Genomic DNA, 24,920 nt, shown 5'->3' with positions numbered 1-24,920 from the left:
TCTTTCCATCCTAACCTTTCCATATCCCCCTTTTTTCTTTAAGACAGGGATCCTTGAATCCAACCTCCCTTGCTTAGTTTCCTTCCTTATCATGACCTGTAACAATTTATAACCAACTTCCCTAAATGATGACAAACATTCATAACCAGCTAAATGAGCAAAAACCACCCACCCCACCTCTTGGGAATGTGGGCATTGTTGTGTGCTTCCTGTTGTCTGGGGGTGATGGCATCTTTAGAAGACCCTGAGAAAATTGAGATAGTGGTCCAGCCCCGGGAAAACCAGCTGTTTCCTTTGTTGTTTAGTCTCCGTGTGATAGGAAAGTGCAGGACCTGTCTGACGTCTTGTCTAGAGGATGTAAGGCTGGGCCATCTCAACCTTTGAGGTTGCTCTGAATACAGAATTTTGAGAAACAGCAACAGAGGCATTCTATGAGGCTGGATCACCTGGGCTACTTATCTCTATTGGTGTCTGGTTCTTTTGTTCTGAAAACACACTGCCTTTTAAAGGTAACATACATACCTGCACTAGCACAAGCATGAATGTACAGTGTACAGAGATCAGCTAAAGGTGAGTTTTTGTTCTATGTTTGAGCAGGTAAAAAGCATCTATAATATAAATCAAACCAAACTATAGTATAAATCTCTATCCATGCCATATATGAAAGGATACCATGTAATAAGTCATAAGAACTCTGTAGCCAGCAGGGTTTACTGTGTCTCATCCGGTCTCAGAGCTGATCCCACGTTACAGGGATCAGCAGATACATCACTTGTCTTGTAGTCTTTCTTGTTTTTTTTTTCTTCTTGTCTGTAGCCAAGATTTTCAGGGGGTTTCTCCCAATCAAATCTGATCTTCATTGAGTTTGAAGAGAACCATAACTCTTTGTTTCCTGTAGAAACAAAGGCATACCCTCTCATAACACAACATACTTTCTGACTTCCATTGTGAAGTTAAAACATTCTTAAGATCTATAGATCGGCTTAGTCTAGCAGTTCTCATAGTCTGATGTCTCAGCAGCTGTTGTTTTTGTACATTGGCATTTTAAAAATTCTAAGTCAACAAAGTGCCATACGGGATCCAAACACCCTGTGTATCTCCCATCTTTATGTGGTGTTTTTTTTTTACTCTTTCCTTAAGACTTTAACTATATTATTTTTAAACTATTTATTTTTTCTATGGCTGTCTAGACCCATATTCTTTTTTCAGCATCTAAGCACATTTTTAAACGTATGCACCTTTTTAGAGGTTTCCTGTGTCTGAACATAGCTTTAAGCGCCTGAAGTGCTCTCTGACCACATAGAACAAATCTTCCGCTACCATGTCAGTCAGCCCATGTCAGCCGAGAGCACGGTGCTGGCACAGGGCACTAGCTGGCTCCAGCCAACCTGCCTGAGATACTATAGAACTCAGAACCCACATCTGACTTTGTCCCAGTCTTAGCTTTCTCTGGTCCTCTGTGTGGGCATTTGAGCCACAGCATTGGGCACCGTGAGGAGACAGACTTCTCCCAGGCTGTCAGCTCCAAACGGCAGCACAGGGACTTTGTTAACTAGTAGAGCTTGCCCTAGCTTAGGTTTGTCTTTAACTTGAATTAACTGTTTCTCCTGATCTGCATGCTGCCGTGTGCCGCCCATCCTGCCGCCCCTCCACCTCGCTCTCGTGGGCCTAGATTCTTCCTCCTCCTTTCTGCCCAGAAATCCTGCCTGTATCTCCTGCCGCCCCTCCACCTCGCTCTCGTGGGCCTAGATTCTTCCTCCTCCTTTCTGCCCAGAAATCCTGCCTGTATCTCCTGCCCGGCCATTCAGCTTTTTATTTCACCAATCACAGCAATACACCTTCACACAGTGTATGAATATCCTACAACATTTCTCTACTTTAAATTTCTGTAATGGTTATATTTAAATTACAGTATAAAATTATAGTGTCAATTTTCATACATTGTTTAGGATTTTTAAAAATAAATTTCTTGTACCTTTGTATGACTGAAAACTCATTAGTTCAGACCTTGCTACTTTTTTATAATATTTCAAATAATATTAGATAGGATGCTTACTTTGTCCAAACATGTTTGTTTAAAAAAATAGTATAACAAAATTGGAGAGTAAAATTTGAATTATATAGAATAAGATCTCAAGTCTACACATGTATTTCAGAAAATTTTATCTAAGGCTTGAGTGTTAATAATAGTAGCCACAATCCACACATTTGAATGATACAGTGTCTACTCATATTTGTTTGGCTTGCTCTTCCCTGGGTCATACATTCGAGTGCTTACTAGATGTGAGGTCTGTTCCAGGGATGGGGAGTCAGTGATAAAAAAGATGGAACCCTTCACAAGATTCCATTCTCACAGGCAGAGATGGGAGAGGCTGGAGCAGAGAACCCCCACGGGTGTGGTAGAAGATCATCAGCACTCTAGAGGGTTAAAAACAGCCAAATGAGAGAGCATGAGGCGAGGAGCCTCAGGACAGGGAGAGTGGAGTTGTGAAGAAGTTAGTTGGAAGGAAGCCTTCTCAAGAGACTGGCGTTTGAGTGTGGGCTTGAAAGGAAGTGCTTTCCTGTCCCAGCCAGTGAGATGAGAAGGGCATGAGCCAGAGGATGAGGGCTGGAAGGGGAGCAGTGCACGCTTTAGTGCCTCATGAGCTGTGGTGAGCATTTAAGCAGAGAGGTCATGTGAGACTTACCGTGTAGAGCATTGGCTGTTCTGTTGAAGTAAGATCTAGAGAAATGAGGGCAAAAGCAATCAGGAACTTCCTCCAGTTGCCATGGGTGTTCACACTAGAGGCCCTGCTATGGGGAGAGTGGTCAGATTCTGGACATTCTCTTACAGAAAGCTGAAGGAGTCCTGCCGTTAGGATAGGGACTGAAATAGAAGCCTCTGGAAGGATTCTGATCCTCTAGTTGGATGCAGTTGCCATCAACTGAAATGAGAGAGGCCGTGTAGACTGCGGGTAGGAGCACAGCTCCATCACAGACATGGTTGTTTGTCAGTGGAGATGGGAAAGGAAGCCATGTGCTAAGTCTGAGCACCACCGGGGGAAGAGAAGAGGATAAGAGAAGCATCAACCAGGGGAGCAGAGAGTTCTGTGAGAACACAAGGGAGGATATATGTCCTGGAAGAGGGGGCTGCTAACAGCCACAGATGGGGCTTTTGCTTTAGTGCTAGTGGCCTTGATAAGGGGTAACTTTGTCAGATTGGGGAACATAAGCCTGCCTGCAGCAAGCTTCAGAGAACAGAAAGGGGAGACTAGGAGGAGTTTCTCCTAAAGAGGGCTAGAGACATGGGAAGTAGGTGGAGAAGGAAGAAGTGAGGCTGTAGCAGGGCTGTGTCTGCTCAGAAGAAGATACAGCGTGTTCGAGCACAGGCAGGATCGCAGAGGAAGGGAGTGTGGAGCACCTGGCACTCTAGAGCAGGTGAGGAAGGGAAGGGTGTTGGAGTACCCCAAAGAGGGCATGGACCTGACCAGGGACTCTTCAGCTCTCGGAGTGAGGGCAGGGTGGGCAGGACACACCGCGCACAGTGGTTGTAGGTCCGTGCTGAACTGGGGCTTTCTTCTTGCTCAGCTCATCTTTCTAACGTATTATATCATATATATATAACATAATATATCATAACATATATGATATATATAACATATCAGTATTGCTGATTTTTTTATCTGCCATGATCATTATAACAGAGAACTAGTGTATAGAAATGAGGGATTTAGAGTAAAAAAAGGGGGGGATCTGGTGTTGATAAGAAAAAATACTTACAAAAACATGACAAGAGCTTGTAGTAGTCCCAATGGGAACGTTTCCCAACTGTCTCCAAGCATGGCTGTCTCTGTCCAGACATGCACTGGAAGTTGAGTTCTTATTTGTTTTATGTCCCATCATGGGGTACACAGTGAGGCACTGTCCTTAAGGAAGAGACACTAACGACTTTTGCCCTTCTTCTAGAGCTCTGGAGAAGGTGGTTACTTTTAAAACGTTCATCACCCGCCTGAGCCTGGCAGTGACTGACGACCTCACACACCACAAGGCATCATCTGAGCTTCTAAGGCTCACTCTGGACAACATTTTCCTCCACGTATGCCCTGTGCCCGGTGTCCTCCCAGGGGAAGAGCCTCCGTCCACCCTGCTCCAGCTTTTCAGTGTCGAAGTCTACTTTGGGGACCTGCAGCTGGACAACCAGCTTTATAACAAGTCCAATTTCCACTTCGCTGTCTTGGTCTGCCAAGGAGAGAAGACAGAACCAGCTCAGTACTCGAGAGTGCAGAGTCTCCTGGTCTCTAGCAAAGCCTTGGAGGAATACAAAGAGAACTGCTTCATCAAGCTTCGCCTCACTGTGTCTGAGGGGACGGACTTCCTTTTTGATGTCAGTGAGTTCTCTGTTGAACTGAAACCAGCACGGCTCTATGTGGAGGATACCTTTGTCTACTACATCAGAACTTTATTTGACACCTACCTTCCTCACAGCAGGGTGGCTGGAGACCAGGCACAGCTCTCTGCAGGGGAGCAGGTACTGCCCATGCAGGTGAGACAGCACGCCAGGGCCTTGGTGAACCCGGTGAAGCTACGGAAGTTGGTCATCCAGCCAGTGAACCTCCTTGTCAGCATCCATGCCTCTCTCCGGCTGTACATAGCCTCCGACCACACCCCTCTGTCCTTCTCTGTGTTTGAACGAGGACCAGTGTTCACCACGGCGAGGCAGCTGGTACACGCGCTGGCCATGCACTATGCTGCTGGGGCTCTCTTCAGAGCAGGTGAGGGGTCTGTGGTGGGCCAGCACCGGGGCAGAAATGGCTCTGTCTGTCTGACAGCACAGGGGAGGGCGAGGAAGGGGTAATGCGTGTAGGCTGCACGCCTAACAGAACTAGAGCTAGGTGTGGACTGTGATGGTGCAAGCCTTGGATGACTGCCACACCTCCCTGAGTCTGCATTTCCATCTGAGATCAGCTGAAGTATGCCAACCCTGGCATTTTACTTGGCACTTAATAGACTCTCAAGCCCTCATAGCTATAATATTTTAAATGTTACCTAACATAGAAATTACTTAAATTTAGCAAACACATTTTTGAATGCCTTACAGGCACAAGACTCTGTCTCAGAATATGAGTGCAGCTGGGAAGGTCAGCCTGGCCCTCAGCTCCTGGCCTGAAAGACTTTCAGTTCTAGGTGGCCAGCTTCCCTCTGTACTGATCGTGTAAGTGGGAAGTTCAGAGTCAAAGCACATGCAGAGAGCCCCGTGCATCCCCAGCAGGCACTGCCTGGCTCGACAGAGCACAGAGGAGGCTGCGGGTGGCTCTGTTCAGTGGCAGGCAGTGGCCTGCTGCAGACTGTGGGATGCTTTTATGCTAGGGCCGAGGAGAGAGGCGAGGTTTCTGTTTCCCATCTCTCTGGAAGAGCCTGCATGGGGTGTCTGGGTGAGGGCAGAATTTCCCAAGGGGAGTACTGTGTGCTAAGGATCAGGAGTCCCTGTGATCTCAGCTACTTGACAGCCATCGTCTCCAGGGCGTGTGTTTCTGAGACAGGGCCAGGTTGATAGCCTGGTCCTCGTGGTCACTAGCAGTCATGTCCAGAGCAACGCCACACTTGGCTTCATTAAGTCTTAAGAAGCTGAAGACTGACTTCCTGGAGTGATGCAGGTAAGAGCTGCTGTCCCTCCGTCCTCGGGCCTTGTGCTTGCAAATGCATCACCAGAGACAATTCAGACTGCGACAGTTGACGAGAGGCCAGTAATCATGCTACATGCATAAGACTAAACTTTCTCCTTGATGACATACATGGAGAGAATAGGGCTCTCCTAACTTCACTGTAGGAGAAAGTGGCGGCTGCTGGCTGAGAGCCTTTCTGACTTGTCTGGATAGTTTGCACAGTACTGAAGAAAACATCTCCCCTTGCTAAGGAGTCATTGTAAAATAATCTATAATACTTTAAACTGAATAAATGTGTGTATCTGCAAACTACCCCGGACTTACCCTTCTGGGTCGGTTGGCTTGTAGCAAAGCTAATCAAATGCTAAGGAAGGAGGGAGGCTCCCTGCAGGAAGATGGGCTGGAGGACAGACCACCTGTGCCCAAGCAGCCATGGCCTCTGAGCCTTAGTGCTGAGCTGACTGCCTTGTTTACTAGGGGAGCTCATGTCACCCTCTCTCAGGCTTTTTCCTAATTCACTTAAAAATCCTGCGATTATCTCAATCTCAATACATAGAAGGGAAGAAATTCTAATACCAAAGCTGGATTCTTTAGAGCTGTGGAAATATGGTCACTAAAACACTGGTCAGTCAGAATGTTTTCTGAAGAAAGCAGTCTTCGGAGGAGCGAGAGATAGAAAGATCACAGTGAGGGTGGCTGACAGGCCGAAGGGACTCACATTCCTGTAGAGGGGGTGAGGGCTAGCTGGGAGGAAGCAGGGTGTATCCATCTCCCTTGGGTCAGCATTCACCCACTGGACCCGAGAAGGTTCCTGCCTGGGATAGTTGAAAACACCCTGACCTCATTTCTAGGGAAGCTTGTGAGGTCATTTGACGAGGCTTTAACAATAAATGACTGCTAACTAGAAACGGGTGACCCTATCCAAAGGAGGGGCATGGGCTTGAGACTTTCCGAGGTCCTTAGCTGCCTCTCATTCTCAGACCAGGCTAAGTAGACTAAGGTTATCCACAAACGTTCCTGACAACTAAGCCAAAAATGTGCAGATGGCCTTCTGTAGTCTTGAGTTCAACCATCAGTAACCTGAATGAAAGTACCAAAGGATCCTGTGTGAAAAGGACTTTTGTCCAAGACGTTATCCCTTAAATATGCAGCGTAAAGAGGCCGGCAAGATGGCCGGCTGCCGGCCCAGTGGGTAAGGGCGAAAGGAGAGGGCTGGCCCTTACAAGTTGTCTCCTGGCCTCCACAAGTGTGCTGTGGCCTTTACACACCCAGCCTCCACAAGTGCGCTGTGGCCTTTACACACCCAGCCTCCACAAGTGTGCTGTGGCCTTTGCACACCCGGCCTCCACAAGTGTGCTGTGGCCTTTGCACACCCGGCCTCCACAAGTGTGCTGTGGCCTTTGCACACCCACAGCCACACAAATAGGGAAATAGAATAAACATTTTAAATTCAGCATAAAAACATTTGATGCAGATTTTGCATTATGTCAGTATTACACAGTCCAGAGGGTTTCCACATGCTGGAGGCTGAGGAGGCCCAGCGCGCACTCTCTGTACATCGGGGACTGGGCGTCTTTTGGTGCCTGCAGAGTCCTGTGTCTGTTGGATGCAGAGGGACCACTTCATCTGCTCTTGTGGAAAGCCAACAGAGTATTCCTAGATGTTTCTCATGCCATAGACCATCCTCTGGGGGCATCGGGTTTCTCTGAACATAGCAGGGGAAGTGACCAGGAAGAACAGAGAGGACGCCCAGTAGGGGTGGGAGCTAAGAGACAAGGCTGGGCCATGCCCCCCCCTGCCCCTGCCTCCATTCCCAGGTCTCCATATCTGAAGCAGAGCTCATGAAGATTCTCCTTGACATGTACATCAAGGGAAACCAGTGTTTCTAACCCAGCCCTCAAATGGAACCTTATGACCATTCTAGACTAAGAAAAATCTGTTTTTTTTAACCCCCACAGAGTACCTTTCAGGAATAAGTTATTCCACATGACCCTGCTTTTTTTTTGGGGGGGGGAGCAGCGATCAAGTAAACTAACCTAGGTTGTAAACTCTACTCCCGTGTCTCATCAGCCTGAGATTGTGACTCACTGACTTAGCCTTAGAGTCCTCTGCTTCCTCCCCAGGGGAGGTACAACCCCACAATACCAAGTGGAATTGTCATCTGTCCCCTATCTCTCTGTGGTCAGGGTACATTTGCAAGGTGATGGTGGCACTGTCTGGAGGATCCCATGAGCAATGCCTTCCCCTAGTGTGGCTCCGCGCCCCATTGTGACTGAAACCCACCTGGTCCTGTCCTCACAGCTTTCCCAGTAAAAAGGCCACAGCACTGGGCTGCTGCCTGAAGATTCCTGGAGGAAGTTGCATTTTCAGATTCCTTCCCACTTGACCCTGGTCCTCGCCTGCTCATGGTCCTCAGTCCCCCGCCCCCAGCAGCCGAAGGGGAAAGGCAGCTGCTGTGGACACAGCACAGCCTCATTCCCACAAGGCAGAAGGTGGTGCCGGCCGCTGAGCAGGCCAGCTCCTGGCAAGCCTGAGTTAAAGAGGAAACCAAACCCAAAGCCACCCTCCTGGGACTTTGGTGGGGAACACTTCCCTCTCTCTAACCTAATCAGTATGTCCCTGTCATTGATGTTTACACAACCGAAGCTAGGGTTGAAGGGGAGACATTTGTTCGCGCCAGCCCCACTCTAAGAGAAGCACTCAGCTTGATAGGATTGGGAAAGATTAAAAATAACTCCTCCATCCTTGGCAGAGTTTGCATCCCTTTTGCAACACTCTATTTAGCATCTGGCTTCTCCCCACCAGGCAGCTCCTGCTGCTGCTGCCCTGGCAGGTTGGGACTCCCAGCCTGTGAGCACCTGCAGCCCAGAGCGCCTGCCTGGGCCAGGGGTGTTCTCTGCACATGGTTCCCTTTACAGGGGTACAGGAGGCTTAGACACAAAAGTCATATTAAAGCCATTTGCAAGGCTGCCAGGGGATCACTGTGATTTATGAAGTATGAAAGTTCACCATTTATGAATTCATGGAGAATGAGTTATTTCCCATGTTTTGCTCCAAAGAAGCTTATGACGCCCTCCGTTCTAGTGTGAGAGGCAACTTCAGGGAAAGCAGGCCGCTCTCCACAAATGTTGAAAGTGGAACTCAAGGTCTCAATAACTCCTTCCCTTTGTGTGCTGCAGGCTGGGTGGTGGGGTCTCTGGAGATCCTCGGCAGCCCTGCCAGCTTAGTGAGAAGCATTGGCAATGGGATCTCGGACTTCTTCAGGCTTCCGTACGAGGGACTGACGCGAGGCCCAGGGGCCTTCGTGAGTGGAGTCTCCAGAGGGACCACATCGTTCGTCAAGCACATCTCCAAAGGTAGCCGTGGAGTCTTCGCCAGTCTTTGTCTTGTTTTCCAGGTGTTGAAGCTTCTCAATTCTTTAGCCTCCAGCTTCTGAGGTGTGTTAGCTTGCTGTGAACGCTGGTCTTGTAGCAAAACTTGTACATACTGCTCTGTGTTTTAAGCAAGTCACTGTTTGCCTGTAGTGTATGAAAATATTTCAGAAACTTGAGGATTTTAAACCTCTCACTGGGAATACATGAACGGACTTAACCATTATTCCATGCAATAAATATAGAAATATTGAAAGTATCCATGATTTCTGCTCAGCACCAGGACTCCTACACCAGTTGCCTCATCGTATTTTTGAAATGTAGCTACAGTTGTCATAACTTTGTTAAGGACAGGACTCCATCTGATGGGGAAGCGGGTTCCTAGGCAACCTCACTGCAGCTCCCTGCTTACACAGTGCCATCTTGTGGTCCACACGGGTCACGGGCATGGAGGCTGAGCTGCTTCCCACCAGGAGAAAGCTTGCATTTCATCCAATGTTTGCTTGATATTTTGGTCAGGTTGGCAGTGACTGGGGAACTAACAAGGGCCATCTGAGTCCCCTTTTCTTCTCAGCAGGAGGCAGAGAAAACAGGGCAAAGGCCTTCTTGCCCATAAAAGGCATTTTACTGTAGACAATACCATAACTCTGTTATGAGTGGGCAGGTTACGGAAGTCTCTAAAAGGCCTCAGAAGACTTAAGCTTAAAATATGAGAACCCATGATCCATAGAGAGGATGGGGGCTGCGGGTGAGGGATTGGCAAGAGAACAGCAAAAGCAATAAAAACAAAGTCGGTGGACAATGAAAGGGAGCCTCCCCAGCCCCAGATCCCGGAGGCCTGGGAGCTGACTAGGGACTCACAGCTGTGTGCCTGGTGGGCTTCGTGCTCCTACCACGCAGGCTCTGAGGCCTCTTGTGTCTTTTTACAGAGTCACAACAAACACCTGCTGATTGAAACTCACCGGTTAATTTAGTGTCCTGACTGGGATTTACGTTTGTTCTATCTGAACAAAATCTTAGGGGTGTGTGTGTGTGTGTGCGTGTGCGTGTGTGCGTGTGTGTGTGCGCGCACGCCTGTGCGTGTGTGTGTGTGTGCACGCCTGTGCGTGTGTGTGTGTGTGCACGCCTGTGCGTGTGTGTGTGTGTGTACGCCTGTGCGTGTGTGTGTGCACGCCTGTGCGTATGTGTGTGTGTGTGCACGCCTGTGCATGTGTGCGTGTGTGTGTGTGCGCACGCCTGTGCGTGTGTGTGTGTGTGCGCGCACGCCTGTGCGTGTGTGTGTATGTGTGTGTGTGTGTGCACGCCTGTGCGTGTGTGTGTGTGTGCTAGCACGCACATGTATATTCTCTCACAGGTGGATGGTGTCTTCCTTCCGGTTTTGCTGACTGCGATACCCCTGCACTTGTTGGAGGGCTAGGACTGTTGGAGTGTGTGACTGACGTTATCTTTCTGAGGAAAACAGAATCGTTGCTCTGATCCCTCTGTTGTCCTTTCTAGTAGTAACATTGATTACCAAAACTACATAAATTTTCTGTAGTAGTTTTTTCCTCAGAATGCCAAATGGTAAGAGGTTTGGTACCTCCCTTCTGTAAGACTGAAGCCATGGCTAGCTGTGGTCAGGCTTGCTGAGGAGGATCCCAAATCCAAAGCCAATCTAGCTTACAGAAGAGGAGGGAGGAGAAGACTGAATTCATAAAAAGACAAGTGATTTTAGTCTAAAGTAGGAACATTTCCAGGTAATCCATAAAACTAAGCACCATAACCTTAACAGGTAGAATGAGCTCAGAAAGGCAAATAGTCAGTAGAAGAACGCCTACCTAAGCAAGGCCATGATTCGGCCCTCACTAGCATACATACGTCCACGTGTGCACGCACGCACGTATGCGCAGGTAAATTTTAAAATTGGACCCCATGGAGGCCTTGGAAAGTATCTCCCCGAGTCTCAGCAAGGATTGGAAGGGCGTGGAGCTCTTACTGCACACTAGCGATGCTAGCATGCTCTGCTCAAGTGTCTCGAGTGTCACTCACTCCCCATGAGTGCTGCTGGTGCGCCTTCTCCTTGTCCCACCCTACAGCCTCCAGGGCTACCACCCGAAGTCCGCCATGTCTGTGACAGGTAAATCAACCCATGCTCTTGTGCCCTCAGGTACCTTGACATCCATCACCAACTTGGCCACCAGCCTGGCCCGAAATATGGACCGGCTCTCTCTGGATGAAGAGCACTATAACCGGCAGGAGGAGTGGCGGCGGCAGCTTCCTGAGAGCCTGGGCGAGGGACTGCGGCAGGGCCTGTCCAGGCTGGGCATCAGCCTGCTCGGTAAGGGACTGTAGCACCCCTGCCCACCTCCACCCAGCTCTGCAGCTCTCCCAGGAATGGCCATGGTGCCTTCTCCGTGGGAGTGGTTAGGAAGTTCATGACCTTTCAGAAGCAGAGCTGAGCCTAGAGAGGATTGAACACTTGCTGGGCGGCCTGCAGTGCTTCTGTGGAGCATAGGATGGGACCAATTCCATTGAGTTGTGCTCCTTAACAGGGCTGTCCCAGGACTACCCTGGCACAGTGCCTGTGCTCGTCCTTCCCTGCCTATCATGGGCTTGGTGCAAGGGCTCCACAGGACACCCCTGACCCCTTCAGGAGTAGCCACAGCCGTGCCACAGTGTTCACCCCATAACCATGCTGCGTGCTGTTGTCTGAGCAGAATGGGCAGTGTGCACATGCCATGTAGACTGGTGAGGAGCCAGCTTCCCCTTCAATTTATATATTTCAGATCAGCCCATCTCAAAGCAATTATTGTTTGTCAAGGAGCCAGATGGTATAGTTGGAGGTGAAGATTGCTGTGGGTCTTTCAAAGTATCAAGTGTTTGAAAATCAGTTGCTTTGGAAGAATCTATAAAAAGGAAGCTTCAGAGCTAGAAACGTGCAGGGCTGGGTTTGGGATCTCCAAGGGTGCTCTTTGTTTATTTGCTTACAAAGGAATCTAAAGCTGGACTGCTTGGCGCCCTGCCTCCCATGCATCCCAGGGAGTTTGCAGGGTGTGGAGATCAAAGCAACAAGGAGGTGCAGAGCAGGAGGAGAAGAGATGAGCCTGCAAGACCTCCTCCTCCCTTATCCTGATCTCCACTCAGCTCCCCACCCAGCAGCACAGCTGGCGAGGCTGTGGGAGGAAGCGGTAAAATGTTCCAAGCACAGGTTGAATTACTGGAGATTATGTAAGCAGTAACAATCTGTGGTGTGGGATGCTGTCATTTGATAATGTGCGGAAAGGGGACGCCAGTGACCAGTGATGAGTTCTGGGTAAACCAGCAGTTTTCTTGCTTGATTCTGCAGTCCAGTAGCCATGGGACTCCTTGGTGGGGATGGAGGGCAGAGTGACAGTGGACAGAACTGTGTCCCTCAGGGCCCTGGACTCCAGGCTGTTACCCAAGTCCTTTCTTAGTGACCTTAGACAAGGTTTTAAGGGCTTTAATCCTGGGTGTTTGTAAACTGGAGCTGATAATGCAGTTATAAGAAACAATGAGCAGGCAGGGGCCACAGGGACATATGGGGTAGACACAAATCGTTGTCATGTTCTACAATTCAAGGGACTGTAAATATTGCCCTGACTTCAGAACAGCACTTGAGCAACTATAGGAATGTTGTTGGGAAAGTCTAGTCCGCTGACGTCACTCAGTCCAGAGGGACTGACAGTAGGTTATCCTGGGGGCCTCACGGTGGTGATGTGGGGACTTGGGCTGTTTGAAGCTGAGTCACCTTTGCTGTGGCACAAGTGCTCCCTTCACCTTCTCAGAGATTTGAGCTGTTTCCATCCTGGTCCTGACTCTTCCCACAAGGAAGCTCTGTCACCCACCAGCCTTCCTGTTCAGAGTTTACCCTCTGGCAGAAAGCTCTGCTGTGTTCCTCTGCCGTTCTGGCTCATGTACTGTCTGCATCTGAGGATGATTTGAGTGTCCACCCCACCCCTACCACCAGTGCCAGCACTGGCCAGCTGGGACCTCAGGAACTCCAATCCCTAACACCCCTCCCCCAAGAGCTACAGACATTTCTGGATTCCCCAGAGTTTACAGTGCATGGCTCCAGCTTGGTGAAGTGACTTCCTTTCCTCCAGGGGTTCCAGGGCCTGTCTGTGCCACACAGAATATATAAGCCATCCTCTAGTGCATGGCTCCAGAACATCAGATATGTGCCAGGAGGAAGAGAAACAAGCCTCCTTGTCACCATTCAATGATCCCCAGAAAGTGTTTAAAATTGCCACATGTAGCTCAGAGCTCTGCTCAGGTTGGGGCTGCTGTTGTAGAATAATTGAAGCCCTCAGCAAGGACTGAAATTCTAGCTTCTCAGACTTTCCCCTCTCTGAGGACTCAGTGCTGAGATGTATTTACAGAGCACTTGAGGGCTGCCGAGTGCTCTCACACGTGTGATTGTGCCCCCCCCAGCAGCCTTGGAGTCGCCTCCTCTCAGGGCTCCCCGCTTCGAACCAATCAGGACAGTAGAATGAACAGCTGAGAGCTCCAGGGGGGAACTGCATTTCCCCTAAACGTGCCCCCTAGTGACACTGGAGTGCTGTGAAGCCCTTGAAAGTCCAAGGACGTCTGAAGCTACTTCCGGCCATGCGGCTCCAAGTCAGTGAAGCCACCAGGGCGTGGCCAAGCTTTAGTCCCACATTTTGGGACTGCCGGCCCTGCAGAATTGGCACTGGCTTTGTTTACACATACCAGATCCACTTCACTTACCCAGAGTGCCACACATGCTTCTGTGCCCTGGACCCATGCTAGGAAAAGCTGACCACTTCCATATCCAAGTCCTGCCTCTTCCACTCACCAAGGGTCCTATTGCCTAACTAAGCCAATACAGTTGTACTGGGTCTCACCTGTCTTGGCGCACTCTGGGAAGAGGCGGGCTGGGGCTTTCAGAAGCCCCAACTAAACAGGCTATGATAGGAGGGCAGGAACAACAGAGGAGGTGCACTTAAGGAGGCCCTGGGACATCAGATCTGCTCCCAGCAGTTGGATTTTCAGTTAGCTGGGACTCGCAGAGTGACAGATTCGAGTTTAATTGCTTCCCAGTTTGCTCTTGGTTCTGTCAAGAAAAGCTGGCCCCAAGCTGGAATGCCAACTGCACTATGTAGGTCTCACTGGTTCCCCAGCAGCGTGGTGTTCTAGCTTAGGCCTATACCCCGATTGTGAACAGTAACAACAAAAACTGCATTCTATGAAAATCTGCCATCAAAACAGATGAACAATAAATGCCCTGTGGAATCCTGGAATCACAGAAGAGAGAAGGAAGCACTGGGTGGTTCCTGCTTCTTCGGGACAGGCCTCCCACAGCTCAGAGTGCTCCCCTGCTGCCTACGGCCTAGCACTGAGTCCATGGGTGCCCCCTCCCCCCACCTCACTTCATATTACAGCTCTCCGTGTGACCACCCCCTCCACAGGCTGGTTGCCAACAGACAAATCTTGAGATCAGTTTCCACTACTTCAAATCTTAGGGCAGTTTGAGCTTATGACAGTAAAGAACTTAGCAGTGGTGGGATTTGGCTGGATTGTACCTAGGAAGAGGCCTCCTAAAGCCCCCAGGAGCTGCTTCCCTCAGCTGGATTTACATACTATAGGATGGCTGTTCATATCCAAACAGCCTCTGTTCTCCAGGTCAGTAACAAAACAGGGGCCTTCTGGACTATATGAAGGGTGGCTGCTGCCCACTGCAGAGTCTAGGGCTGAACTGGAGACAAGTGACCCTGCAACTCCTCTCTAACTGGCGGAATCTAACACTTCGTCTTGGAGTTCAGGGTTCCCACTTTTCTCTATCAAAACCACTGCAATTGGAGTCTTGAGTAAATATAAGAAGTATGAGATCAAAAGGGAGTTTGACTGAGGTACCTGTTTACACTTAAGGAGACGGAAGTGAACACCCCATGTGGATGTTATCAGCTATAAAGGGCACAGTCCTTGCCCGGGTTAGGTCTGGCACATGGAAGGGAAATGAGGGAAGATCCTAAAATGAGGCAAACACCTGCACAACTCTGAGTCAAGAGTTATAATGAAAGCCAAACTGGGGAAAGGGCATTTTCACCTGAAACATTGGCAATAATTTGTGGCGTATTTGCAATTATTTATCCTAGCTATTAGGTGGAGGATTAAGGATCAAGAAGTCAAAGCCATCCTTGCCTCTGTAGTGACTTGGAAGCCAGTCTGGGCTACAGACCAGTTTCAAAACAGACTCCAGTCCCTGGGTCTTCATTGCACTGCTCCCTGCCCCACCCCCAGCCACCGACAGCACCAGCTGCCTCGGGTGCTAGAAGATGCTGCCCTGCTCTTAGGACCAGCTGGAAGCCGTCATCTCCCCTCCATCACTTATTTCCTTAGGTGTGGGTGGCATTACCCTAAGCTGTCACCGCTGGCAAATTCTTAGTTTGTTAATTTATAAACTTAAATGTCTGTAAAACCTAAAGGCCTGGAGCCTATGAAGAGCAGTCCCCTTGGATGTGACCCGAAGGAGCTAGTCTAGTCTTCTGTTTCAGTGCTCAGTGGAAGACAGCTTGGAATTAGCAGGTCATTAACAGAGACCTGGAAATCTCCTTTTACCCAAGAGACCTTGAATTGTTGGCACAAGGAATAATGGTATTTGACATGCACTGAAATTTCCACCAAAGGACTGTGCATTTGCAGTGTTCCTGCCAGTTGTAAAGCGATCTCTCCCTAGCTAAGGAGCCCTCTGCCACATCATGGAAAGTCAGAACCCATGAGGCCCTTCCTGACCTCGTCACTGACCCCTGCAGGTAGAGGACTATAAGAGCCGGGAGGGATGCCTTTCATTTCTAACTGCCTTCAAGCTCAGTTAAAAGATGGTGGCTGCACCGGGAAGGCTGTGAAGCTAGTAGTGTAGCCAAACCTCAACTAAAGAAAGAAAGAAGGTAGTTTTTTCAATATGGAAAAGGAGAAACGAAGCTGTTTGATAAAACAGTAAGCAAATAACCCAAACTCGGATCAAGGTCCAACCACTCAACAGTTGTGTGACCTTGGGAAAATCCCTTAACCTCGCTGTGTTTGTTGGCCTTACTCATAGAACTGCGATGTTAAATGATCTCATGGGTGGAGGCCTTTGTATAATTCATAAGCTCTCGATATAACAGAAATAATCTGCCAACAATTACTTTTATTAAGTAAAAATTAACAGTGATAATGTTGGATTATTAGAAAATAATTGTTTTAAGTCAAAGGAGTGGTGAAACAGGCCAGCAAGAACAGTTGCTGTGAAATCCCGGGTCACTGGGTGAACCCCAGCATGTGTGTAAAGGAGCAGGGCATAACTACATGCAACCCAGGAACCAAGGGTAGAGACAAGCACTGGGCAGCTAGCCTAGCCAAAATGGAGGGCAGGGTGCACGAGAGGACGATACCCGACACCTTCCTGTGGCTCCCTCGGGTACCTGTCCCCACCCCACACAGAAAGGGGTTCTCCCCAGAATGTGTTACTTGTGCAGAGGCACAGGGGTAACTGCTGTGGGGAATTTGTACACTGGTCAGTGTACTGCTGTGACTGGTGTGATAGAAAACTGAATGGCCAATAGCTAACCAAGAGAGTAAGCCTGGACTTCCGGAGAACTCTAGGAAGGAAGATGGGGTTGCCAACCAGACGCAAAGGAAGCAGGGGGGCATTATGGAGGTAATGAGCCACATGGAAGAACAGAGATTAAAAATATGAGTGAATTTTAAATTATAAGAACTAGTTGGGAACAAGCCTAAGCTAAGGCCAAGCTTTTATAGTAAGTGATTATTTGCGGCTGGTGGTCCCAATAAGAAAGTACTACTACAGATAACATTCCGAAGGAAGTTATTTTATTATTTTCTGAGACAGAGTCTCTCTGTAGCTTTGAAGAGTCTTAAGTTTCTAGATCCTGACTTGTGAACCAAACCCAATCTGAACATTGTTTGGATGAAGAAAACATCTACTGTAAATGTCCCTTGATATACTTAGATTGATCAATAAAACGTTATAATGAGGGCAGAGATTCTTTTTCAGTCGAGACTAAACTGAGTTCCAGATTGAGGTTTCTATAATCAAAGACGTTAAGCCACTGTCCTCACTTGGAACCTTGTGTTATTTCAGGTGCAATTGCTGGTATAGTTGATCAGCCAATGCAGAACTTCCAGAAAACATCCGAGACCCAGGCTTCAGCAGGACGTAAGGCCAAGGGTGTCATCTCAGGCGTGGGGAAAGGAATCATGGGGGTCTTCACCAAACCCATTGGGGGAGCTGCAGAACTTGTGTCACAGACTGGCTATGGTAAGTAGGTTAAAAAAAAAAATCAGGCCAACTGAGATCCTATTAATATGCATTCCTGCTCAGTTCTCTGAATCTAGTCTTTCACATGGGAAAGGGATGAAAAACAAAATGGATAACTAGTAGCTATCTTTTTCGTATCTTAATGTTTATGTACAGAGTATGACTGCTGCCAATTAGTAACATCAGTTACTAATTTCAAGCCCCCCACCCCCTTTTCAGACTTTAAAAGTAGCCAGTCAGAAGTTTTGAACAGTATGGCAACAGAGAAGAGAATGTTTACTTTTCATATGATAAACTGGAACAAGCAGTTCAGGAAGATATCTGTGCCTGTGGAGAGCAGGAGAGGGAATGCACACTCATCTTTGGGAGTCATCAGTGTCTCCTGGCCAATGAGAGCAAAGACACATGGTGTCCAGCTAAAATCCTTTTCCCCAAAGCAGAGGCTGGGAGACTCGGGGCTTGGCAGTGCTAGGACATCTCCTAACTGTGCCTGTGTGCTGTGCATAACGGACAGTGTGAAAGGAAGCCTCCTGGCGCAGCACATTAAAGTACCTTGCAGTAAACATGACTAGAATTACCTTTTTACTTAAACTTGATGGCATCCTTTTGGCCATGCAGCAGGCAAGTTAGCTGGCATTTCAGACCACAGGAGCGGCCACCCACTTGTTAGACAAGATACTCTGTCTGCATCTGGCCAATCAGCAGGCATCCTGTACCTCAGTTCTGACAGGGCACATACCCAGAGCATCCTCTGAGAGGCCACACTAGCGGCCCAGCTTCTGCTCCCCTCTCCACTCCAGTCCACTCCCAGGGAAACTGACAGTACAGACTGCTACAACTCGGAGGTGGAACGAAAGGTTAAAGTCTCCCTTATTATTAAGAAAAAGTGTTCTTTTTGCTCCAGACCCGAGTGGGTTTTAATGCCATTGTCTCTTCCATGTTTCCCAGGCTTAGGAACTTATGTAAGAGTATCTCAGAGCAGGGCTTCACGTGGCCTTTTTGGTTTCCGTCACTCTTGTAAAACTTTTACTACCACACTGAAGGTTTTACAAACCACTAACTCTTAGTCTAATGACTATGCCTCGTTTATAAACATTTACAAGCCCCCAGAAAGCACACACACTGTACCATCTTTGGTTCTGGAGAGTCTCTTTGGAGGCTTATGTGGTTGCTGCTGGGTGCCCTCATTTGGTACTGGCACCAGGGAAAGCATGTAATAAACCAGAGGCCCCAAGAGCACTCATAAATGTATACAGAATCTTGTTTAACAGCTGGATTAAGTCATTTAAATTTAAATACTGCATCTAGGCGAACCATGTGCTTTTGTATGTTTCTGGTTTTGTTGTTTTTCAGTCATAACATATAGAAAAATTGTATTAAGCAGCAAAGCCAAGTAACAGTGACTTTTAAAACATTTAAGTTTTATATGGCATATAAGATACTGTCAATGACCAGTTCTCTCAGGAACATTATGCTTCCTCTAAGTTAGTGGTTCTCAACCTTCCTAATGCTATGGCGCTTTAAAACAATTCGTGTTGTGGCAACCCCCAACGATAAAATTAATTTTGCTACTACTAAGAGTGGTAATGCAAATGTCTGTGTTTTCTGATGGTCTTAGGCGACCCCTGTGGAAGCAGTGGTTTTATGGACAGCTGTCAGATAACCACTGTAGCACACAGAGTTGTTCTCCAGGAAGTAGCGAGCTCCTTTGCTTCTCTTACTGCAGGTATTCTACATGGAGCTGGCCTTTCTCAGCTTCCCAAACAGCGGTATCAGCCAAGAGATCTCCATGCTGACCAAGCTCCAAACAGCCATGTCAAATATGTCTGGTAAAATTCTTGAGCTGTTTACTCAGTTAACATCTACACTGTGTGTCAACAGACCCTGGCTTGCTGTCTGGATAATGGGCATGTGTCTGGGGAGACCAAAGGAACAGCTGTTTTTGACACCAGCATCTTGGGCAGTTTTAGGGAAAGGCTGCTCTTCCTAGGTTGAAGCTGGATAGAGAACTCTGCTCCACAGGCTGGGTGTGGTAGAACATAATAGCTGTAAGAGACTGAGGCAGGATTGTCAATTCAAAGCCAGCCTGGGCAACACAAGGAGAAAAAAACAAATTTATCTGCGCTACTTGGATTTCTTAGGATACACACTGTTCAAAGTCTGGGCCTGCAACAAGGATCAAAATTCTCTGGGGAACCAGAGTTCTAATTGGGGGTGTCATTTCTGATTGATAGGAAAATAAATACCTAAATGAGGCATAAGAAAATCTCTTCTCCAGGAGCTGGTTATACTGACCAGAATCAACTTGATAATTGACAATACTTTTTAGCCAGCTGTAGCAAACACTGTAACATCAAGTTAATAGTGCACCCTGTCCTTGGGAAGGAGGGAACATGGCCCGATGGTTAATATACAGTGATAGCTGTTGTGACTGTCTTTCAGGCTGGCTCCTGACCACTTTCTTCCTTGTAAACAGGAAAATGCTTCAGTCTCTGGGCAGACCAGAAGTCCACATGGCTCTGGATGTGGTTCTGGTGAGGGGTTCAGGCCAGGAGCATGAAGGGTGCTTGCTGTTGACATCAGAAGTGCTCTTTGTCGTAAGCATCAGTGAAGACACACAGCAGCAGGCCTTCCCCATCACAGAGATCGACTGTGCACAGGACACCAAGCAAAACAACCTGCTCACTGTGCAGCTCAAGCAACCAAGAGTAGCCTGTGATGTGGAGGTACAGTTCTAAACAGGACAACTGGGGCTGGCTTTCACGGGGTTGAGCTGTAGCCCGATCACTGGTACTTAGGCATCTCAGAGACCAGGAGAGCCAGGGAGGATTGTAGAGGAGACAGGTAGGCATTGTAGAAGGAACCAGGAAGGCCACATCGCCCTGTGCATGGTGGAGCCTGGCAATGCTCACCTAGAATGGTCGCTCAGGTAGAGCATCTGGAACACCAGGAGGCAGCAGTGAGCCCGGCCTGAGCAGAGGGGCTCTGGCCTCTGTCTACAGTCCCACTGGGAAAGGGCTCTTCCTGTGCACCTCCCAGGTAGTGGCCTGAGCCACACCCTAATTACTGACCTAGAAGATGTGAGATAGAGGTAGTCCTTACTGGACACGGAAGACTGACAACCAAGGTTACAGACACCCCCAGCAGGACCTGCCCAATTCCTTGATGATATTTTTCCTGATACGGGATCCTGTCTCCCTCACGTTATGTGGGTAGAATTATCTAGCAGATGGAAAGCAGCCAACCACAACATCTCCTGAGACCTCTCCTGTTTCTTGGACTGTCATCAGTCAGGCTTTAAGCTGGGGCTGGCACTAAGACCACACTGCTGCTTTCAGTTGATGACTTTCTGGGAGTAAACAGGGGTCGGATGTCCAGGCTGACTTTATTAGATCTGCCAGAGATCTTCTGATCCAGTTCACAACAAAGCAGCAGTGATCTGGCTGCAGAATTTGGCAAAAGACAGTAGCATTGCCTTCAAGTCCTTAGTCCTGGAGAAGCCTCCAAGCCCCAAGAAATATCTGTGACCAGTATTTTTCTTAGTTGGCATAGAATTATTTCAGATCTTCACCTGTCAGACTCACATTGTGCTGATTCTGAATTCTCGTCCTCGTTTGCAATTCTGTTTGAGGATCAGGGCGTGAGACCTGTTGTTTTTATGTTAACCAATTGGCATGTGTAGAAGCTGGAGGTTAAGGCGATGAACTCAGCAAGCTATAAGATGGAAGCATCCAAACCTACTGCTGTTCAGGAATGGCGGTCAGAGGCAGAAACACAGAGCAGTCCAAGACAGCCATGAAATAAGCAAATTCACACACCTCTACCTGGTACTGTGCAGTAGACGTGCAGTGCTCACGCTCCACACTGTACTTCCTCCGTACTGCGACACTAACCCTCCCCCCCAAAGGGAGAAAACTGGAGCTGCAGGACAAGTGCCATCTGATCTAAGCCTTCGGCTGTGAAAACCAAACGCAGTATTTCAAGCTCTATAAAGTGTCCTTCACCTTAGAGGCTAGAAACAGAACTCCTTTGAATTTTGGAAGGAATTAATTTGTAGATGACATCATTGAGCATATTCAAATATGGCAGGTTTGGACTTCTTTTTAAATCAGCTTTGCTTTTCTTGCTTAAATGCAGTCATTTTTTAGGGATAATTGCTTAATATGCCTGGCACGTTATTAAAATCTCCTAAGAGAGGCTCAAAATGAGTCAGGAGGTCAATTTATTCCTTGGCCAGGTTCCTTTGACAACACAGGCTTTCCTGCTGCTGTTCAGGAGGAGCAATTAAGCCCTTTGTATATTCCAAGCTCTCCAGCTGAACTCTGGCCCCATCCAATGATATCATCCCAGCTCTGGCCTCTGCCTGGTGGTGCACAACTTTCATCTGTCAGTGAATCTTAAAGGCTTTCCTTTTCTTTCTCAGGCTGAAAAATATAAGACCCAAACAATAACACAAGCCTTAATGTACTCCTCTGGCAGGCCCCTTTATTACCTGTTTTCTGTAGCTTTTTACAACTTTCTATACTTTTAACTACTTTTTTTTCTGAGCCCTGTTTAAATTTTTACATTACCACAACTCTGAGAACCAAAACACCCTATTAAGATGTTTCTAATTCTTCCAGAATCCTTGCCAATATTCAGGAGGTCTTACACACACACACAAATTCTACCGACCAGTGGTCAGCTCTGCCAATTCCCTACTCAACTTGATCTGCACACTAGATAACCGTGGGATTTTAGGATAAGAATTTATAGTCCCGACTGCCTTTGATGGATGCTTCCTCAGACCGTCTCAGTTAGGAACTTGGTAGTTTATCTCTCTCCGTCCTCAGACCGTCTCAGTTAGGAACTTGGTAGTTTATCTCTCTCAGTTCTTGAGTTCCACTGAAGACAAGCCAGACTTTTATAAACTATAAATGTAGTTTGCATCCTCCCTTTTTGCCATAAAAATTTCCCCTTCCTCTGCCCAGTTTTTCTATTTTTTCTGGCTTTAAATCCTAGTTTTTATAAAAACAGAAAATGTTACAGTTCAAAAAGGTAGGCGTTTGTTTTGTAAAAATGCTCTGGTGTGGATGAGAGCCTCATCCCTGCCTTCGGACAAACTGAGGCGGCTCTGCGAACCAGAGCAACTTTTATTTTGGGATGCTGAGTTGCATACTTATTACATTTAAGCTCAGGGGACTTTGCTTCTTTGCTCCTGGGCTGCTTGGTAAAAAGCAATGACAGATGTTAATGAGCACTATCAAATGGTTAACTTTAAACACAGGAACTGTATGCAAAATGAGCTGTTTATTCTAAGCGGAGTATATAGCCTCATGGAGATCCGGTAGATATTGCTTTATCTCGGATGTGAACAGAATAGCTCACTTGATGACCTAGGAGACACTATGAACAAGTATACCCAGGAAGATTGTTTTGTTAACAAACCCGTGTTTCTGGACCGCAGATGGACGGTGCCCGGGAGAGACTGTCAGAGCAGCAGTTCAACCGGCTCGTGGACTACATCGCAAAAACATCTTGTCACCTGGCCCCAAGCTGCTCGTCCATGCAAACGGCATGTTCTGTGGTTGCTGTGGAGCTGCCCCCTGCCACTGTCAGAACCTACCACTACTTAGCTGACCCCCACTCTGCTCAGGTCTTCGTTAGTAGGTTCACCATGGTGAAGAACAGAGCCCTGAGGAAAGGCTTCCCCTGAGTCCCTTTGATTGCTGAGCAACACAGAGAGTTCCAACATTCAACACGACACAAGGCCAACATGTCTATAGTAACAGGCATACCAATTTTGCAGGGATTTTATATAGTACCTTCTCCCCAGACCAAAAAGAAAAAGATACTCCTCCTTCAAGTTACAAAGAAAAAAATTTCAAGTGGGAGAGGAACAAATGATCAGAATCCTGTTTTCGTATTCTTACCGTATGTAGAAAAATTTTTCTCTATGCCTTCTGCAGAAGTTGTCACTGTAATTTCAATCTGTTAACGTTCTGCTATATAGTAAAATGTGGACAGGCCCTAGAATAGACGCAAAATAAAACTCCACCACCCCTGTAATACCTAGAGTGTTGTTTCACTTGTTGAATTTTTTCATTTAACTACAATACCATTCTTTTAGTAAAACCGATGTATATTATCTTCAAAGTTAGCATTCTAGTAGTTTACAGACTTAACTGCTCAGGTATATTTTGGAAATCTGTTTTACCAAGCTAAAAAGTAACATTTTGTGTCTACCGACAAAAACAAAACATAATGCTTGTATGTTTATTTAGTTCCAGAATTCCTTAGTAAATGGGGTAAGTTAAGAACCCCAACATTGCCAAACCGTGGTGGCGCATACCTTTGATCCCAGCACTTGGGAGGCAGAGACAGGTGGATCTCTTGAGTTTGAGGCCAGCCTGGTCTACAGTGCAAGTTTCAGGACGGCCAGAGCTGCACAGAGAAACCCTGTCTCCAACATTAAGGTTAACAATACCATCAGTCCAGGTAGTTCTCTATGTACTGACTTGATCAAGCATGCAGGCAGTTCCTAAAGGCTGGTAAGAATTATTTAACATCCAAGAAAGGTTTCAATGCAGGACCTGGAGACACCAGCTGTCTCACCATCCACTGACAGCGTCTGTGCATGGGCCTGAAACTTGTTTCCTTCAGCTGAAAGGCAACCACTGAGCTCCAACTCCCAAGTCTGCTGGGCACACACCCCACTACATCGCTACTACTGGAAAGCAAAAGTGGACAATTCAAGCCAAATATGAAAACCATCTCTGGAATTAGTCTGTTACTCATTTAGAAAAGCAACATTTTTGTCAACCTCAAGAATAATTATTTTTAAGAATGTAAATGTGTACTGAATCTTCTATGACTTATGGTAATTTTACATATTGCTAAGAATTAAATAATAAAAGATATTCCTGAGTTACTGACCACTGGATAAATAAATGTCTGCTTTGAGTTTTTAGTTCACAGGTTTTCACTGATACCTTACTTTAACACAGCTCACTCACGGAGTCTGTACAAGTTAAATAGGGTAAGGATAACTTTTGATTAGACTTGCTTCCTCATTTTATACATGGGATAGAGCACAATCCTAGAGCCCTTACCTGGGGTGCAAAAGGCCCTGGCCCCAATGTCTGTACCACAAAACAACAACTGCATTATTTTATGCAATACAACTTTGGTCACAACAAAATCTAAGGGATAGAAATGTTCTAACGATACTTATGAAAAAAGTTATCATTTATCAGACTTCTTTTGTGACCATCAGACATCACTCAGTACTATTTGTCTTTCTAGATTACACACACATTTCCATTTCTCATCCATATTACGGCTCAGTAATAAAAGCAATTCTAACAGTGTGACAGCAGCACCACCAAACAGTTTCAAGGACATGCAAGGACAGATCGTAAGGATGGCACCTGAACATCTACCCCTGGCTGACCTGGAACCTGTGAGACTCACCTCCCTCTCTGCCTCCTGCAAAGACAGATTTGTTGACAGGACTGGAACACTCAAAGCTGGAAGTCCAGCTACTCTTGTGTACTCCAGGGGATCAAAGCCAGCATATAGTAATGACAAACTATAAAAGCAATCATACATGTGTTGAAATAATGAATTGACAAGTTATCTTTATAT

The 24,920-nt window shown here is 47.3% G+C and overlaps 1 protein-coding gene across 6 annotated transcripts in view; it reads left to right on the top strand.

Annotated features, from left to right (window-relative positions):
* Nucleotides 1-24,208, top strand: part of Vps13b (vacuolar protein sorting 13 homolog B) — a 463,403-nt gene extending 439,195 nt beyond the window's left edge. For all 6 annotated transcript variants that reach the window (XM_075961199.1, XM_075961203.1, XM_075961200.1 and 3 more), the window contains 7 exons: nt 3,946-4,751; nt 8,822-8,998; nt 11,160-11,330; nt 17,118-17,294; nt 19,021-19,123; nt 19,771-20,020; nt 22,741-24,208. In XM_075961199.1, the coding sequence (XP_075817314.1) occupies nt 3,946-4,751; nt 8,822-8,998; nt 11,160-11,330; nt 17,118-17,294; nt 19,021-19,123; nt 19,771-20,020; nt 22,741-22,989 (1,933 nt within the window). In that variant the 3' untranslated portion in view covers nt 22,990-24,208. The remainder of the gene's footprint in view (nt 1-3,945; nt 4,752-8,821; nt 8,999-11,159; nt 11,331-17,117; nt 17,295-19,020; nt 19,124-19,770; nt 20,021-22,740) is intronic.
* Nucleotides 24,209-24,920: the final 712 nt, after the last annotated feature.

This window comes from Microtus pennsylvanicus, chromosome 2, assembly GCF_037038515.1.
Source record: "Microtus pennsylvanicus isolate mMicPen1 chromosome 2, mMicPen1.hap1, whole genome shotgun sequence".
Classification (NCBI taxonomy): domain Eukaryota; kingdom Metazoa; phylum Chordata; class Mammalia; order Rodentia; family Cricetidae; genus Microtus; species Microtus pennsylvanicus.
Note: the sequence above shows the minus strand (reverse complement) of the source record. Positions and strands in the feature narration are given on the sequence as shown.